At 40.2% G+C, this 17,093-nt stretch overlaps 1 protein-coding gene across 5 annotated transcripts in view; it reads left to right on the top strand.

Annotated features, from left to right (window-relative positions):
* Nucleotides 1-17,093, top strand: part of sox6 (SRY-box transcription factor 6) — a 131,535-nt gene that overhangs the window by 16,081 nt on the left and 98,361 nt on the right. For 3 of the 5 annotated variants that reach the window (XM_085454795.1, XM_085454814.1, XM_085454787.1), the window contains exons 2-3: nucleotides 6,622-6,685; nucleotides 14,705-14,755. In XM_085454795.1, coding sequence (XP_085310921.1) covers nucleotides 14,721-14,755 — 35 coding nt within the window. In that variant the 5' untranslated portion in view covers nucleotides 6,622-6,685; nucleotides 14,705-14,720. The remainder of the gene's footprint in view (nucleotides 1-6,621; nucleotides 6,686-14,704; nucleotides 14,756-17,093) is intronic. The other 2 variants (XM_085454805.1, XM_085454822.1) reach the window with 2 other exon arrangements.

Here is a 17,093-nt window from a genome sequence, read left to right as displayed (position 1 = left end):
CTGTCACTGACTCCTGGCCCTTCCACCCCTTCATGCCACAAGGGGGGGGGAGAGGTAAATAAGGAGGAGAAAGAAATGGGGATGGGGGCAAGAGGTAGACATGAGTGAGATGAGAAAGGGAGAATGAAAAAAGGGGTGGTGGTGGGCTGGGTGGTTGCCCTACAGCTCCTGCCATGTCACTGGAGATTTGTGTCCTCCTTTTAAATCATTTCCCTCTTTAGAAGATTAAGAAGGCAGAAATATTCTCAAACTGATCATTTTTCCTCCTCCTAAATGGATTTGCATTTGCAAATGCTGTTATTAATGGTGGGTTTTAAAAACAAAGAAAGGAAAAACAACATGACCTCTGCAACTGTAAATAAAAACAGAGGTTATAATGTTAATTGTTGAAATGACCGTATGGAGGCAATGAAGTCAATGCAAAGCGCGTGCCCTGATCAGATTTACTGCACGGCCGTGTACACTTAGGCTTACTTATTTATTTACATGACCTTTAAATCTTATTCAGGTTTTAGGTATTTTTTTCTACATTAAATTAAGTGCTGTGCGTCTCCTTAGCTTTATTTCTATCATTCAGTTGGTTCAGTAACCAAAGTGTAAAGACTAAATAAGCTTTTGGAAGGTCTCTATGATGTAAAATGTTGCTTTGTATTAATAATTAATAAACAGAGTTTATTCCTTCCCAATGTTTCTTTTTTACCTGCATCATGCTGAAAAGGTGTCCCGCATGCCCTTAGTTAAAGTAGTCTATATTGTTCCGGTCTTACTACTAAAGCAGTCATTTGTCAACTTAAGCCTCCTTTTGCCAATCGAAAATGTGCGACAATAACACAAGTCATCAGTGGAAAAAAACCACAATCAAATAGTGCATCCCTGCTTCTCCTCGAACAAGGAGAACACTGAATAATTTGTGGACACCAATGCCTTGTTGTAACCTGATCATTTATGGATCAGTTGTTTCCTTTCTGGTTTAATTCACCATGTGATTGATTTTCAGTGCAGTACTGCTGGAAAATATCCACACTAAACTGTGCCTGAAATAGGGAATCATTTGAATACAGATGCATACGGCTTAGGCCTTGTCACTGGAAACCACTTGGAGCCAGGAGACAATTGCAGGTTGATTATGTTGCTTCTGACAGAAGTTGCAAGTCCTTTGTACAAGGCAGAGATATTTGCATCTAAATGCTTATTGTAGGCATCTAAACAGCATAAAGACTGATTGTAAATGCCAGCTGTTTGGCTGTACTCGGGGAATAAAAAAAGAATTTCAATAAGGAAAATTGGGATGGAAATGAGGAAGTTATTTTCAAACAGTGGAGCTGAAATCAATAAGTAGGAAATGGTGTGATGGTTGTATATTTTTATTGTGTCTGTTTGTACAATCATATGAATCTATTTACAGTTAGCACTGTATGCGGATTTTAACTAGTGGAAATACAGTATTTATATTCATATCTTTTCATAATATTGTTACTGCCAGCGGCTGTTTGCTTTTCTATCTGGAACTAGGTTGCACTGCAGGTGTGAGAAGAATTTGCTGGTTAATTTCTCAGATTTTAAATATACAGTAATTGTTAAAATATCTATTTTCTTTGGATCGTTTTTATTTTTCTTTACAGGCAGTTCAGATACAAATCATTCCACCCTTTGTTATATTTGTGTGAGTGGAAGTGTTCACATGTGTGCTATGTACTGTATGTAAGTGCAACCATATATGTGGGGGTGTGTGTGTGTGTGTGTGTGTCTGGTTCCCAAAGCAGAGTGATGCCCCTGCTGATTCTGCTCCTCTAGCTCTTTGTCCTGCAGCACTCAGTGTGTCTGCCTCCTCGGGAGACTGGCAGGCTTCTCTAGTGTGGCTCCACAAAGGCCCAGCCTCCTTTGAGGTGTTAAAAACTTCCATTTATGCATCTCCCTGGACAAAAAAAAAGCACCAAGCCCATTTGAGTCCAGTAGCAACACAGGCAGACATTGTGGCCACGCTTCTCTAGCACTCATTTCACAGATTCTAAAACCAGTATGTGGTGAACAGGATTTGAGGGGCTAAAGTGCCCCGCGAGGCCCAGGCGATAAGAGGGGAGAAACACCACCACGCAGTAAACTAGAAGATGGGACCTAGGAAAATAAACACATTACCTGGGAGAGAAAGAGAGAGAGAGACTTGTTTTCATGCCCCTGCCCCCCAACATACACAAAAACAAAAACTCCACACCGAATATGAAAGACAGAGAACAAAGGGGGGGTGGAAAGGAAAAAAATGGGTATTTCAGAAGTTAAGAAAAGAGGCCTAATCAGTGTGCAAAAAGACAAGGCTATTCTGTGTTGTTCTGTCTTTACAGTCTTTGGAGTAAAGAATATGTGAAAGAAAATCAAAGAGAATTGATAGGTTGCACGCCCGCATGTTTGGAGCACTGGGGACTGAATGCCGTCCACCACGGACGAAAACATTTTACTTGCTGGTCGTTTCTCTCCCTTCACCCTGCCTCAACCCAGTTGCTCAGTAAATAGACTTTTATTCTTGTTATTTGACGCCGAGGAAATGACAGATAATGTATTTGCCAAGCAGCACATGAAAGCCTTGTTCAGCCACAGCACTGTATCCATATCAGAGCATTACTTTTAACAACCTCTGGGTAGAATAGCTGTTGCTTGAGAGCGATTTTTTTTTCCTCCCCTAGTTTTATCTGACATTACTGCATTTCAGCTCTGTCAAAATACTGGTCACTGTTTCACACTCAACAAAGATGTTTTAACTGGAGTGACACTCTGGTTGTCATTCTTGACGCACTGGTGCGCTGGTGCTAGACATTTTGTGAGTGTCTAGTCTGCTGTAAGTTCAGCATCAGAAACGGCATCGACCCGACGTCGAAAAGGGCAAGTCTGAGAGAGACAGAGGGTAATGATAAAGAGAGAAAAGAGAGATTTGTACAGTTGTGACAGTTGTGTGGTGTGCTGGAGCATGAAACAGCTGTTGGCATGTGACCCGGCCATGTTTTCAACACCAAATTACTCAATGACATGATAGATCGCTTGCGGAAATACTCTTTGTCTTTCTGACATCACAGCGGCAGGCTTTTTATTTTTTCTGTATGAAGCGTATCACAGCTGCAGGAAGTGAATGAACTGTGCTTTAGGTGTTTCCTGACGAGTAATGTCCTCTCGTCTGTGGAGATTACGCACTGCTGTTTCATATTTTGCAGATGTTACAGTACGTACAGAATGGACTTCATGCAAGTGGATATTTAATAGACAATCGTGCTCAATTGTGTTCAATTACTATTTCAGCCTTTTCTGAGCAATGATGTTCTTCTTTGCTTCACACCTTTGCCTTCAACACTCAACCCTCCCCTTCCTCCCATTTCCCCATTTTCCCTTGGGATAGCTGCTGTTATAGCCTCACCCCAATGCATCCCAAACTCCCCCATGCAGTCCCCAGTCTGACTGACTGTGCGGCTGCTGCATTTGCAGAGATAACCACAGTGCATCCAGGTAGGGAACAGCCTGCTGATGGCATAGATTACCTCTATTGTCAAAATAACTAACTCTGCAGAATTCCTACTTTAGTGTGTTTGGACGCAGAGGAGAGTAAGGATTTGGAACGGAGGACTGGGAGGATTTTTTTTTTTTTAACATGTTGTAGATCTGGATGAATTCCACACAGAAGTTGAAGTAGAAGTTTTGGCTTGCTCATGCATATCCACACACGGCTACAGGAAGGCGAAATGCACATATGTGCACATATAACATGTGCATACATAGCATTACTGCAATATACAGTTAACAGAGGCACATGAAACACAAAACCTCTTTGGTATCCTCTGCTGTATATAGTTGTGGTGGTGTTTTCTATTGGTGCTGAGCCACTGTCACATGACAGTTTGAAAAAACACAGCTCTCTGTTATGGATAGGGGAAATTAAATTAAGCTTAACCCTCGCCATAAGTAAACACATGTCTCGAATTTAAAGGTTCAGTTGATTTAAAAGTGAATCTTTCTGACTTGTGGTAGTAAAACTGCGTTCCTCCACAGCACATAAGAGGCTTGACCTCAAATCCCAATTTTAGCAGTCGTGCGGTACACGCGATGTGTAACGCAGTACAAAGAGGTAGTTTCTAGTGGCAGATTTCGGTGTTAATTGGTTAACCTTGGAACTTGAACGCGTTGTGATCAGAGCAAATGCATACTCCTGACTTACAGAAAGTGTAGGATCAGGTACTGTCCTTTTGCTTCACATCAGCTGTTTGGACTCTGAAATATGTGTTTGTGTGTTGCTGGCAAAGGTCAGTGCTGGAAAAATATACCATAATTTATGGCTGTTTCTTTTCATATAAAAACTTTTAATGTAACCTAAGGGTGTGTGCATATTTTCTTGTGTGTGTGTGTGTGTGTGTGTGTGTGTGTGTGTGTGTGTGTGTGTGTGGTAGCTCTGTCAAACCGAACATGGAGAAAAGGCCACTCCTTGAAAAAAGATTTCTCTGTGCTCATGCCTTCTAATGTTAGCTACATCACTCTGTTTGGATTTTTCTACCTATGAGCGAAACCTCCAGTATTTTCATTACAATGAAGCAAAAAAACAGTCATTGTGCTTTGCTTTGAGCCTTAAATTGTTGTCCAGAAAGGTCTAATTTACTGTGCATTTTTCTTTCAAAGTAACTGTTTATTTAAAATAAACAGTTAAATGTATTGAAAGTTCATAAAACGTGGTGTGACTAATAAATTTGACGTTGAGTTTAACTAAAATTGTACATAGTAAGTCTGTGATCTTGTAATTAGGAATAGAGGGTGCCTGTTTTATGTTTCCTGCCTGTAGGTGTAATTCACAGCAGGAAAAGAGCTGTTACGTGCCTCTACAATAGGCCAGTTGACACGACTCTTATTACACCACAGGGATTGCTACACTGGCTTCATTATAATATCATTTGGGTTCACTCATTATTTGCAATTATAAATTTTTCCCCCTCTCACACAAATAATTATCTTAAATAACCAATGAATAAAGAACTCAGCTCCCCATGTATTATTTACCCCATTGTTCTCAATTAACATCAAATTATGAATTCAAAGGTTTGTTAATATCTACTATGTGTAATTAGTAGAGCCCTCTTTTATTTAGAGGCAACAGGAATTCAGCCTGTAGTCAGATGACAAATGGAAAGAAAGACGAACTGTTTATTGAATTACCATCCATGAAATATGTGGTTTATCCAGCAGGCAGGGACGGTACTATACTGAATAGCTTCAAACATAACTTATTCCTGTGTATATGTGGGGACAAGAGTGGGTGTTTGCAGCTGGAGCATAGTACACAGCAGTGAAATAGTGAAGCAGCATTTAAAAGCCAGAAGTAGGCTTCGAAATCAGAGGTGTAATTCATATAAGGCCATAACAAGAATACCGTTTCTTGAGTTTGTCACCACTTAACTGAATTCCTCATGGATATTTTTCTGTTACATGAAACCTTACATCATTATTTATATCATAAGAATCAAAAACAGGCCTTGTTATAATGTGAAAAGGATTTTTCTCTGAGGGAAATTGATTTTCGTCATGGTGGCAGCAGTACATTGCTGTATGTTACAGCTTTCCATTCAGCTGGGGTCACCTGGGTCCCCTCTCTCCCATTGTCACATCCAGCCTCAAGGCTACCACATTCAGATCTGTCTGTGACTCTTGCCTTTATCTGTCTCATTCTACTAGCCCTCCAGCCTCCCACGCAGCAGACTGTACTGTGCTCTGACAACAATGCAGCAGTAGTCAGTATATTTATCCTTTCTTGTTGATGGTGGCTTATTGGCCCCAGCAATAGAAGACTGAGGTGCTGTAGAGCAAATTAGTGACAGATCAGTTAAGCGTGACCTCAAAAAACCCTTGGCCTTGTTTAATTGGCGGTGTTGAGGCAGACTAATTGTATAAATAAGCTGGTAATGAGATCTTGGCTTATTGTTAAAAACAAGATAATGTGAGAAAATGAGCATGAATGATCTTGGAGCTTTTTCATCTCCCAAAGTATATGCTCTGATCACTGAATTGTTTTCGCTCTGTAATTATTACTTCTAAACTGTGGGTGCATTTAAGTTTGAGTTGGCTCTGACCCCTGAATCTGTGCACTTATTCTACACTAGAGTTTCTAACAGAGCTCTTAAGTTGCAGCACTTCAGCGTGATGCTGAAACTAGCTGAGCACGGCCCCTAAATAAATCATTAGCAGCCAATGCTTGATGAAAGAAAGCTACATTAAATAAAACAATTGCTGAACACGAAAACTGTTGATTAGTGGAATCTGCGGACTTGAAGACAGAATAATGAGGTAGCAGAGAAGCAGATTTTAAACATTGTCTAAGACTGATTCCTATTAGTAACAGCTGTCAAGAGTGGAGGTCAGACACTAACAAAGCTGTTTTAACTCAGCTGTGGAAACTCTGACCCTGAGCCAACAGTCAATATGGTCCCAATTTTCTTCCTCTTGTTCGGTCTGTTTGTTCTAATGTAGGTAAATAGAGCCATCTAAGACCCATGCTGATTTTATATTACAAATTGCCTTTAACTTATGCAATATTTTGCATACAAAGACACAACTTAATAGCTTTTTTCTATGTTTTTTTTTGTCTTTATTATATTGCAGGTTATTTACATGAATTCAAAATCAACCAACCAGTGATCGCTGGAAGCTGAGTCTTTCAGTTTTTGTAAGTATCAATTTGCCCCTTCAGCTGTTTCTGTCTTGCACACATGTCTCAAACACCCCTGCTGTCTTTCACCCACACTGAACACCTGCATTAAATGAAGTGGACAATTGGATAGGCACAAAATGTATGCACAATTAGACAGTTATATAGGGCCAAAGTTACTGACACACCTTTCCACACTTATTTTTTTTTCTTGCATCATATATTCCTTCAGTTAATTTTGTGGTTAGTCAGAATTTCTTATTTTTTTCACAGCTTTTTCACCACTATTGTTTTGTGCTGTTGTGTCTTACAGTCCAGTTTTGTGCGTGGGCTTTGCAGGTTTACGGTTAAATCTGGTTTTCTGCTAATGAATGAAAATATCTTAAAGACTATATGAGCTACACACACACACACACACACCCAAACAAAACCTTTGCGTGGGTATTGCTAGTCAAAGATATAAAATCTAAAATATCATTAGCTAAAAGCAAATTCACAGTAATATTGCAGGTTTATACATTTTGTAAACATATTTATATATTTTATGTCTAAATTTAATTCTAATCTTGACAACAGTTCCTGAAATTGTACAAATATATATATAGAAGAGGTTTTAATTTCCATAAATGTCAACATTTGCACAATACTGGTTGCAGTCACTGCTGCGCCACTATGTATAACAGCCTATTTTTCTTTAACAGGGATGCAGTTTCTTCTAATTAAATTAAAATTATTGGAAATAACGTAACTTTTCTTCTGTCCGATTATAACACAATAATGCGCTGACTTACGCTCCATTAATGATTCTTGTTAACGATCTCTGAGATGTTAAAGAAGAGGGTGAGATTATGATGGATAATCCTGTAATACATATATAACAAATAAGCGCTAATCCTCAAAGTACCAAAGGGGCGCTATCATTTATACCAAAGCAGGATCAGGTCTATGTTTAAAGCACGTCAGAGTCACAGATCAAGCACTGTATAACTCTGCTTGTAAACCGAAATATCAATTTAAAACTGGTTTACGTGAAATTTTTCAAAGCAATATAGTAAGACCGTTTCTATGAAATGTGGCATTTTGCTTAAAATAACAGAAACACTACAATTCTTTTTCTGCATCAATATCATATTACTTTAACAACCTTTGTGCAGCTGCTGCTCGTGCACGTTTTCTAATAAAAATGTATCTTAGATATTAAACAAATAAAGGAGAGGAACTAAGTTTTTATTATTCTTTTCCTCCAAATGTCAGTTGGAGATATCATGGGAGTCATATTAATGTGACTGGAAAGCTCTTCAATAACAGCTTGGAAATGTCGCTATATGAATTCAAAGTTCATGGCCATTTACTATTGTTTAATCACACCATTTCACACCACGCACGTGCCTTCTGCTCAGATGAACGCGCACCTGCCTACCAGCGATCTATCTCTGTGGCTGCCTGTTAGCATTGTCGAGACAGCCAGGTTGTGCTTTGTATGGCTGTAGATCATCTAATTAATCAGTCAGCGTTATTAGAAGCTCTCAGTACTTGCAGGCACTGTTGCGATATAATAAATAGATTTAATACTAGTGGGAAATAGAATAGATATATTATGAGTATTATGTTTTGCATAATCTGGCTGGCTTAATTTACAGATTTTTCTATATATGAAAAAAATAAAAGAGTAAAACCAGCAGACGCTGGGTAAGCTTTTCAAAGGCTGGGTTAATTCAAACTGAATGTTTTTAGGACTTACATCTTGCTCTGCCTTTAAAGGAAGATCCATAATAGTCCCTTTGTTGAAATCATCAAGAAACCACTTATAGTTTTCGATCTTTACATTAGACGCACCAGCATAGCTCAAAATCTGCAAGCACAAAACGACACAAGCATCTCAGGGTACTTGTGAAAATGCTTGTACTTGGGTCTGGTAGTTAGTGAACTGATGCCTGAAGTAAAGAAATAAAGACTCCTCAGTAAAGTGCTCATGGTTAATGGTTATTGAATGCTATTAGGCACCTGTCACTATTTGTTAAAGAGGAAAATGCAACAAGACACCCATGTGGGCAAGCAGCAGTGTCATCGCACTTTTTGAGACATTAATCTGGGTCTTTATGCGATCTTAAAACCTTCGACCTACAGGTTTAATTAAGCTCAAAATACGAGCTGAAGTAATTTAGTTTGGTTGCTTATACAACGTGTTTGATTACTCTCGTGCAAAGTCGTTTAAAAAACACTTGAGGGGTATGTTAGACAATCTCTAGTACAGGTCATACACGCTCTCTGTTAAAATGCACCATTTATCCAGTAAGCCGCAGCCGCGTGGTCTCACCGCTGCTGAGCCCACTATTGATGGCTAGACTGAAGGGGAGGTTGCTGGGAGCCAGTTTGTCAGAAATTAAATAAACAGCACTTCACCACAAAATGAAAATGAACAACCTTTGAATGGTTACTCTCCATCTATTATTTATCAAATGAGCCTCTTCAGTCCACTGACCCTGCAATGATTATGGTCAATATGCTGAACAGAGACTGCTTGACAAAGACTGCCTAACAAAGATTTTAATTCCATCAGCCTCAATTACTTCAGACAATCCCAGAGTGAATTTGGAAAACAAATTGCTGCACATGTCATTACCTGGCAAGAATGTGTAAAACCTGCTTAACTTTATTTATCTTCCTATACGCTGCATTTAATTAATAGCTCCCACTCTGTATTGCTCGGGGATGACCTCATTTGAAGGGTCTAAACTAACTGTTGGCGATCTGATTATTCTGCTCTGATATTATTATTATTTTTATAACGTTTGACAGACTTTATTTCACTCTCGGAAGAATAAAATTCTAATATGGATTTGGCCGCCGTCCTGCCTCTCACAGTCTGTTCCCTCGCACTGTAAGACAGAGTTTCATCTAGTAGCTATTCACGTCAGAAAACAGGACCAAAGAACATGCCATTAATCTCCTTGCTACCCCAGCTGTGGAAAGTAATGCATAACTAAAAGTCCTGTAAAATGAATTAATGATTTCAACCATGAACTTTTCTCCCAAAAAGCCATGAATCGTCTCCAACTGATAATGCACCACGACCCTGGAGTGTGGAATCCCTGTTGCGTTGAGAGTAGCCAGTTAATTGATTCGCAAATTATTTAAACTTTGTGGGGCCCAGGGGAGTGCTAGGCTCTAATGACAGCCCATTTTGAAAGAGCTGAAAAACTCTTCCCAGGCAAGCCGGTATTAAGTTGTAATAGTCGGCTAACAAGTCCAAACTGAGCCCCAAGATGAGATATGTGTAAGTACTGAGCATTAAATCGAGTTAGCTGAATACTCGTTAAATTAGGATGAATCACATCCTCAATTTAAGATATAATTTTATTGCCATTTATTATGTTTTTGCAAGCATTTGTTATTTTTCCCACCTCCCCCAGTGGCTCTTTTATCTTCTCTTGCATAGCGTACAATATGAAAAGCAGTCTGTTTATGATTCACATACGAGGCTGAACATTGTTACCAGAGTCAGCTTACGAAAGCCTGTTGTCATCTGTCCATCAGTATGCCAGTCACTGTAGGACAGTGAGCCATTAACCTTCTTTTTAATGGTGAATTTAAGGTGCTCAGACCTTTACTTGAATTGGACAAGTTGAAATGTTGTCATCTGTATTTTTCCCTGTATGCTTCATAATGTGTGGCTATATTTAAAGGAAAATCAGAATGTGAGGAAAAAGTCAACAAAGCTCAATAAAACAGGTGTATTTGTGAGGTTTTTGTTGTGGCAAAGCTTTTATCTAGTTATAACTGTGTATAGCAGGCTCAGCCAGTATCATACACACTTTACGTTCCATTGATTTTAAGTTGGAGTTGTTGGATCGCTGTGTTAATATCAAGGAGCCTCTAATCTCGACCCATTAGCAAGTGCTGTCATTCAGACACACGGTGTCGGCCTGATTTAAATAAAATGAAATGAAGATAGTTGTTTCTGCTCCCTTGGCTTCACTCATTGCCATAAACATATGCTCTGTGCCCCGCTTCTTTCCATCTTATTTATGACTTTAATTTGTTGTGTGGGCTGCGCAAGAAATCAAATTTAATCCAATCCTCCCAGGGACCCTGTCATATAATAACATGGTAATTTCTGTGTATCCTTTTGAAAAATGAGGAAATTAATTCTTCCTGACATGTTCTAATTATTCCAGTGTGAACGGCGGATGGGCTCCCCTCCTCCCTACCATCCACCCACCCCCCCACCCACCCCCCAGCCCCCTAAGTGTCAGTTGCCGACGGGTGGCGAGGTGCTAATGCTGACCAGCAGCGCGTTTAATTTGAAACATGAGCAGACACCTTTCAACACACCTTCCTAATGTTAGAGTGGCTCACACAAATTAATTCACTACTCATCTGGCAGCTCTGACTGAGGTGTGTGTGTGTGTGCGCGTGTGCATGCGTGTGCATGCCTCTATGCAAGCATGTGTATGTGCATTGTATTTTAGGTGATGTAGGGAGTCACTGGGATACCATTAACATTAGTAAAGGTAACATAGGTTGTATATATGTGTCTGTCTGTGTGTGTTTGTGTGCCTGCCTCTGGGTATGGGTGTTGAGTTGACATTGAGATTGCTTGGTCTTTTTTCCCCCCTATTTGGATCTCCATCCTCTGAAACCTGTTCTACCTTTTCACATGTTTTGCTGCTCCATTGAGAGTAATGAAAGGCTTATTTAATTAGATTGTCATCATGCAGCGTTTAATGCATCACTTCAGTTTTCATGGGACACTACTAACAGAGATGCTGAAACAATAACCTCATCTTTAAGGCCAAAAAGCCTTGGCACAACCCACTTATAGGTGTTGTTGGTGCAAAGTTACACACCAAAATCAACAATAATCGCACTTAAGGACATGGAAAAAAAACATGCACAATTACAATTGTTTTGACTGCTGTGAAGACTTGGCCTATTTAAGCCCACAGGACTGTGTATGTTCAGGCTTCCTAGAGAAGAAATGTGTCTCTGCTCTAATTATGTATGGTATCAAAGCTGCGGAGACAAGAGCCCAAAAAATAAACAAAATTTGCTGAACTTTGGATTTGGGTTAAAAACCACAGAACTGTAATTGATTTGGTGTGTGTTGTCTCCGGGTCACAGAACACAGGGCTCGTAGCTGTGGCGTCATGGTCGAAGAGAAGAGAACGTGGCTTTGCGAGCTGTGGGTGGGTCCTTCTGTGACTCAGAGCAGGGAGAGGTGTCAACATGGCCGCCTGGCCCACAGGGATTAAAGTGCCTCCCCCTCCCCACACCCTGCAGGGTTAATCACTGCCATTTTGGATCCATGCAGAGGGAGCAAATACACTCTCCATCACTGTGGAACAACTGAGACACAAGCAACCAGTTAGACTGCCACTGTGGGTAGATGTACTTTATAAGCTTCTTTCCACTCAGTACAATAGAGTGTTTTGAGCTCTGGTTTACTTGTCTTAAAAGGGTTGGAGTTCCTGGATCAGCGCATGCTCTTGCTATCCATTCTCATTGGGGTTTATTTAAAGGATATACCAAATAACCTGGGATGTAGTTACTCTTTGGATCTGTGCAGCCAACTTATGTGTCTCGCTGTGCACCCCGCACTATGTGAGCCTGTTAATGACTGAAGACTGAGAGTTCTGTCTCATGCCAAGACCCACATTGCTGCTGGCGGTGCATTAAATCAGCAGTCAATTTGACTGGAAGTTTGAAATCTGGGCTAGGTTAAGGGGATGTGCCGAAGCCGTGTTAATAGCTAGCTTGTTGTCCATATGGTACTGCTTTAATAGAGCACATTTGTTGCAGATGGTGGGAGACTTGGTTAGGCAGAGGCAGCTTTTGGCAGAGGCTCATTCTTCGAAAGGGCTGCCGCACTGCTCAGACTGGGCCAGGCCAACTTAGTGATGTCTATCCTCCCTGCTTCTTTCTCACCAAAAAGCCTGCCCTTGAATTGCAGCCTAGCTTTAATTTAAAGACTTTTTTATTCTGCATTCAGACAAGAGCAAAGACAATATAACTCAGTCACTTTTTCCTTAGTTTTTCCGTTTTTTTCATTTTTCTCTCCAAACCGCACCTTTACTTCCATAGCCTAAGCTCAGTTGTTGCTGACCACAATGGGACTGCAGACAGCAGGCACAGCTGAGGAAACACAAGCATGTTGAGTAAAACAGCAAGGGTTATGGAATACAACCAACGACAAAGATAGAAACTGAGCACAGCCTTATCTATTCAATTTTCACCCCAACTATTTTTAGAAGTCAGCGGAAGGATTAAGGTGTCAGTAAAACACATAGACTCAGTGACAAGTGAAAAAAAAGACCGTGCTCTTTAATCTAATTCTCATCCTGGCTTGTTTCAGATTTCTAAACCTTTTCTGTGGTGTAGGTTTTTAAAAAAAAAACAAAAAAACTATTTATACATGTATTAGATTTTGTTTGTGTTCACTGTGCTTCACAGTGAATGCATATTTGAATTGGTAATTGTTTTAGTTTTTGTGTGCTTGCCTGCAGTCTATGTGTGCTTTTTGCACTCAGAGAAGTGAGGAGACACGCTTGATCTGCTCTGCACTGTTTGACGGTTGTTTTCTCACGTTGTCACTGGCTTGGTGTGCTCTGGCGTGGTGATGGTATTATGTGCACTGGGCCCAGCTGAGTGCAGAAAAGAGCAGAGCAGCAGCGCCCCTGGCTATGCCACTCCCGCCTCCCCAGACACCTTATTGTGAGAAAAGTCTCGGCTGAGCCCTCTGGGCCTTGTGGATCCACTGCCTTGCTAAGTGCTGGCCAGACTGAAAGGCACAGTGTCCTTGGGCCCAGCTCATTCTTTCCATTCTCTCAGAGGCTTTGTCTCATAAGCCAAGAGAGCAAGGGGAGAAAATGCCAAATTACACCCATGTCACTAAAACTTAAGGTGTTTAAGGGCTGAGATGTCATTCGCTGTAGAGTTTTGTGTTATTCATGATGATGAGGGAGTGCTATAGGAGGATAACTTCAGAAAAGAGTATTTTTCTTTCCAATGGTGTTAAAAAGTAGTGATTTTCACAACAGGAATTTCGGTATGAAGTCTTTACGGCCCTTGAATTTAAAAGATATCAAAATGAATAAAAGGACAGTGGAGAAATAAAGCGTTGAAGTGAAACGGCCTATTATAATGCCGAAAATATTTCTGCAAGATATCCTCCCCATATTTTCAGAGGCTGAAACATCTTTACTGGGCTTGTGAGATCAGAGAGACGTTTAATTTTCAACCACGGATAAAAGTTCCACTGACAAATCTGTTCCTTGACATTTCTGCCTGTTTTTCCCACTTAAAGCGAAGCACATGGAAGTCCTAATCAATTTTCAGCCAATCTTAACACAATAAAAGCACATATTATATACAGGCCAATAACACAGGATAATGGAAACCTGTTGTAAGTCAATTTTAAACATGTGTCTTCAGTATTTTTGTGGGTAAAGCTTCTGAACGACCCCTGCAAGTGGTGACATCATGACCACATCCTTTTGCCTCATTGGCGCTGCGAATCCCAGCTCGGGTACCCTTGCGGCCGGGCTCCCAGAAGCCACAGCACCCTCGCTACACATGGGCTGCAGCTGGACCACCGCTGGCTACTCTGAACAGGCTAGGGCTGCTCTGGGATCTGCGGTTACACTGCTGGATGTACATGCGTATATCTGCACACAGCAGTGGAAACAGTCTGTATAGAGATCAGTAGGCAGAGTTTATTTGATGCAAACATATCATCAGGCTCTCAGTGCAAAGCGATGTTGTATGCAAATCCACTCCCTGGATGGAAAGAGGTATAATTAATGATGTCAGATCATAAAAAGACAGGATGGGTTCTGAGTCATATTTCTGCTTTAATTAAAGACATAAGATCTCATATGAGGAAGATGTATGATCTTTGTGTTTTCTTTCTTTCCTTCCTTCTTTTCTCCCTTCCTCCTCCTCCTCCTTCTTTTTCTTCTACTTCTTGTTTTTTTTTTTTGTTTAATTATTACTCATTTCATAGTAAAAATGGTTCTCTGTGATTTCTCCTGCCAGAACCCCACACGCTGACATGGAGGGCTTTCTTCGTAGCAGCTTTTTACTGAGGTTAGTTTCATTTCCGTTATTGCCATTTAGGATCATAGGTCGGGCATGGGTGGTAGCGGGCTAACAGGGGTTAAACTCTCTGACACATGTTAGCTTTAGACTTTGTCCCGTGTGTGCGTGCACATGTCTGTGTGTGCGCATGTGTCTGTATATTTGAACATTGTCAAACACGGATTCTGACATATTTACCCAACCTGTTTGTTATGATTGTGCTTGTGTAGTGTGTGGCTGAGTAGCATGCTCACCCGGATAGCCTTAAGTCAGACTGAAAGCACACATCAACAGCTTGAGGGACACATGAGCTGGCCTTAACCCCACCCCCACCCTCCTTCCTCTCTGTATCACAGCTTAAAAAAACTGCAGGTCAGGGTTTCTGTCTTTAAGCTGCATGCCTTTGTCTGACCACTTTCTCTCTCTGCCTCTCCGTCTCTCCCCTACTAACCACCCCTAATCGGGGATGTTGGGGTTACTGGGGTGAGGCAGTCGCTGGGATATTGTTCTTGTGATGTACTGTTGTTTCCTGTCGTGCTCTGTGTTTGTATTCAGCGTGACATAAAGATTTACATTTTTGTCTTTACCCTTCCTGTGATTCTAATTAAAAATTTGTGCTGTCATTACACACAGAGGAAGTAAATAAGAGAGCTTATTTACCATTGGCTCCTTTCCTAGTCAACCACCTTCTCTAGGCTCCAGCGTTGCTCCCTAATTAGGGTTGGCTCATTAAAAGCCACAGCAGCAGCATCTGCCTTTCAAAGCTGCTGTCAGCCAAACTTTACTAAAGCTAATGAATCCTCTTTGATTTCTTTTTCAAAAGGTCACTTATTTGATTAAATTAACAGCATTTTTTTCCCTCAGAACTGTTGGGGGCATTTTAAAAAGAAAGGACAATTTGATACCATTACTCTCGGTAGTCAAAATGTCCTTCAGGAATTCAATAGGAACATTTTTCATGCATTTAAATGTATTTTATTTATCTTTAGCATTCAATGAGCTCGAGTCCCACATTTATACACCTAAGAAAGAAGCAAGCTGATTTCAGAGCTTTCAGACAACTGAAATTTGGTCCAAACCTATTTTGCAAAGTCATACTATATAAGATGTTTTATTATTTTATTATATTATACAAGGGTTTAAAAAAATACATCTCTAACTGTAAACCAAAACTCACAAAAAGTGCAAATACTTACCTATATATTTTTTTATTTTTATGAATTCCTCATATAGTTTCTGTTCACTAAATAAATAAAATAAGTAATGCAAAAATGTACAGTTACTGTTTTATCTTTCAGGGCATGGAACCAATTTATCTGGTGTGGTATATCTACTATGGTTTGACAGGAGTTATTCAGGCATGCAGCATGTTAAATTTTTGAAAACATGTTGCCATTGCTCATTTCCATGTTTTTTTTTTTGTCTTTTTTTTTTTTGAGTAATGCCACAAAGTGGACGACACCATTTAACTCTCAGCACCTGTCAAAACCAATCTGCTGGAAAAATAAGTGTACTAAAGATGAACTGCATTTAATAGGATGCGGGATAAAGAAATAGTTCTTAAAGCGATCCTTACATATACCACTTTTACAAAAATTAGAAGGCAAATACTGGAACATGATCTTTGACCTTGGCTGCTTTTCAACAATTTCCTTTTGTTCTCACAGTCTAGAGAAAACACTGCGATTATTTTAAGTAAACACACTATTGCACTGCTAATCCACATCCTTCTGTCAATGTCTGTTTTAATTAAAGGAGAAGCAGCAGCAGAAAGATATCACGCACACTGGCTGGAGATTGGAGGCCTTAACAATCAGGCCAAGATTAAAGGCAGGCTTTGCTTCAGGGTTAGCCCTTTTGCTTTGATAAAGACTTGTGTCCTGGAGTGGGCTTTGGGGTGGGGGCAGGGGTGAAAAGGGAAAAAAGGATGCAAACAGGGGCGGATGGATGTGGCAGTTAGGCATTCCTCTGGTGTACAATCCCAGTATCTTTTCTCAAACAACAGAATTAGGTCAAAGGGAGCTTTCTGAACAAATTCAGACATATCTACTCCTATATGCATTTGTTATTGACTTTTTATAGTGTACTCCAAATAACCAAAGCATACCAGATGTGCCTTTCATTACTGTAATGAATCACAAGTTTGCTTTTGAGTCACACATACAGAGAGTTCTCAGCTGTAAAAGTATCCACTTTCATTTTTGACAACTGCTGCTTCCTAATGGCATCTGATACACAGCCGTCGTGAAAAATACATCAAACTCCAACAGAAAGCCCCTTAATTTACCCCACAGCTCAAAGACTTTCCATTGTATGATGGCAATAATTGTGCGTTTCAAATTCTCGG

Source organism: Copadichromis virginalis, linkage group LG1, assembly GCF_057382275.1.
Source record: "Copadichromis virginalis isolate Kocher_CV1m ecotype Utaka linkage group LG1, C_Virginalis_male_GT1.1, whole genome shotgun sequence".
Classification (NCBI taxonomy): domain Eukaryota; kingdom Metazoa; phylum Chordata; class Actinopteri; order Cichliformes; family Cichlidae; genus Copadichromis; species Copadichromis virginalis.
The sequence above is the reverse complement of the archived record's forward strand: the minus strand, read 5'-3'. Positions and strand labels throughout refer to the sequence as shown.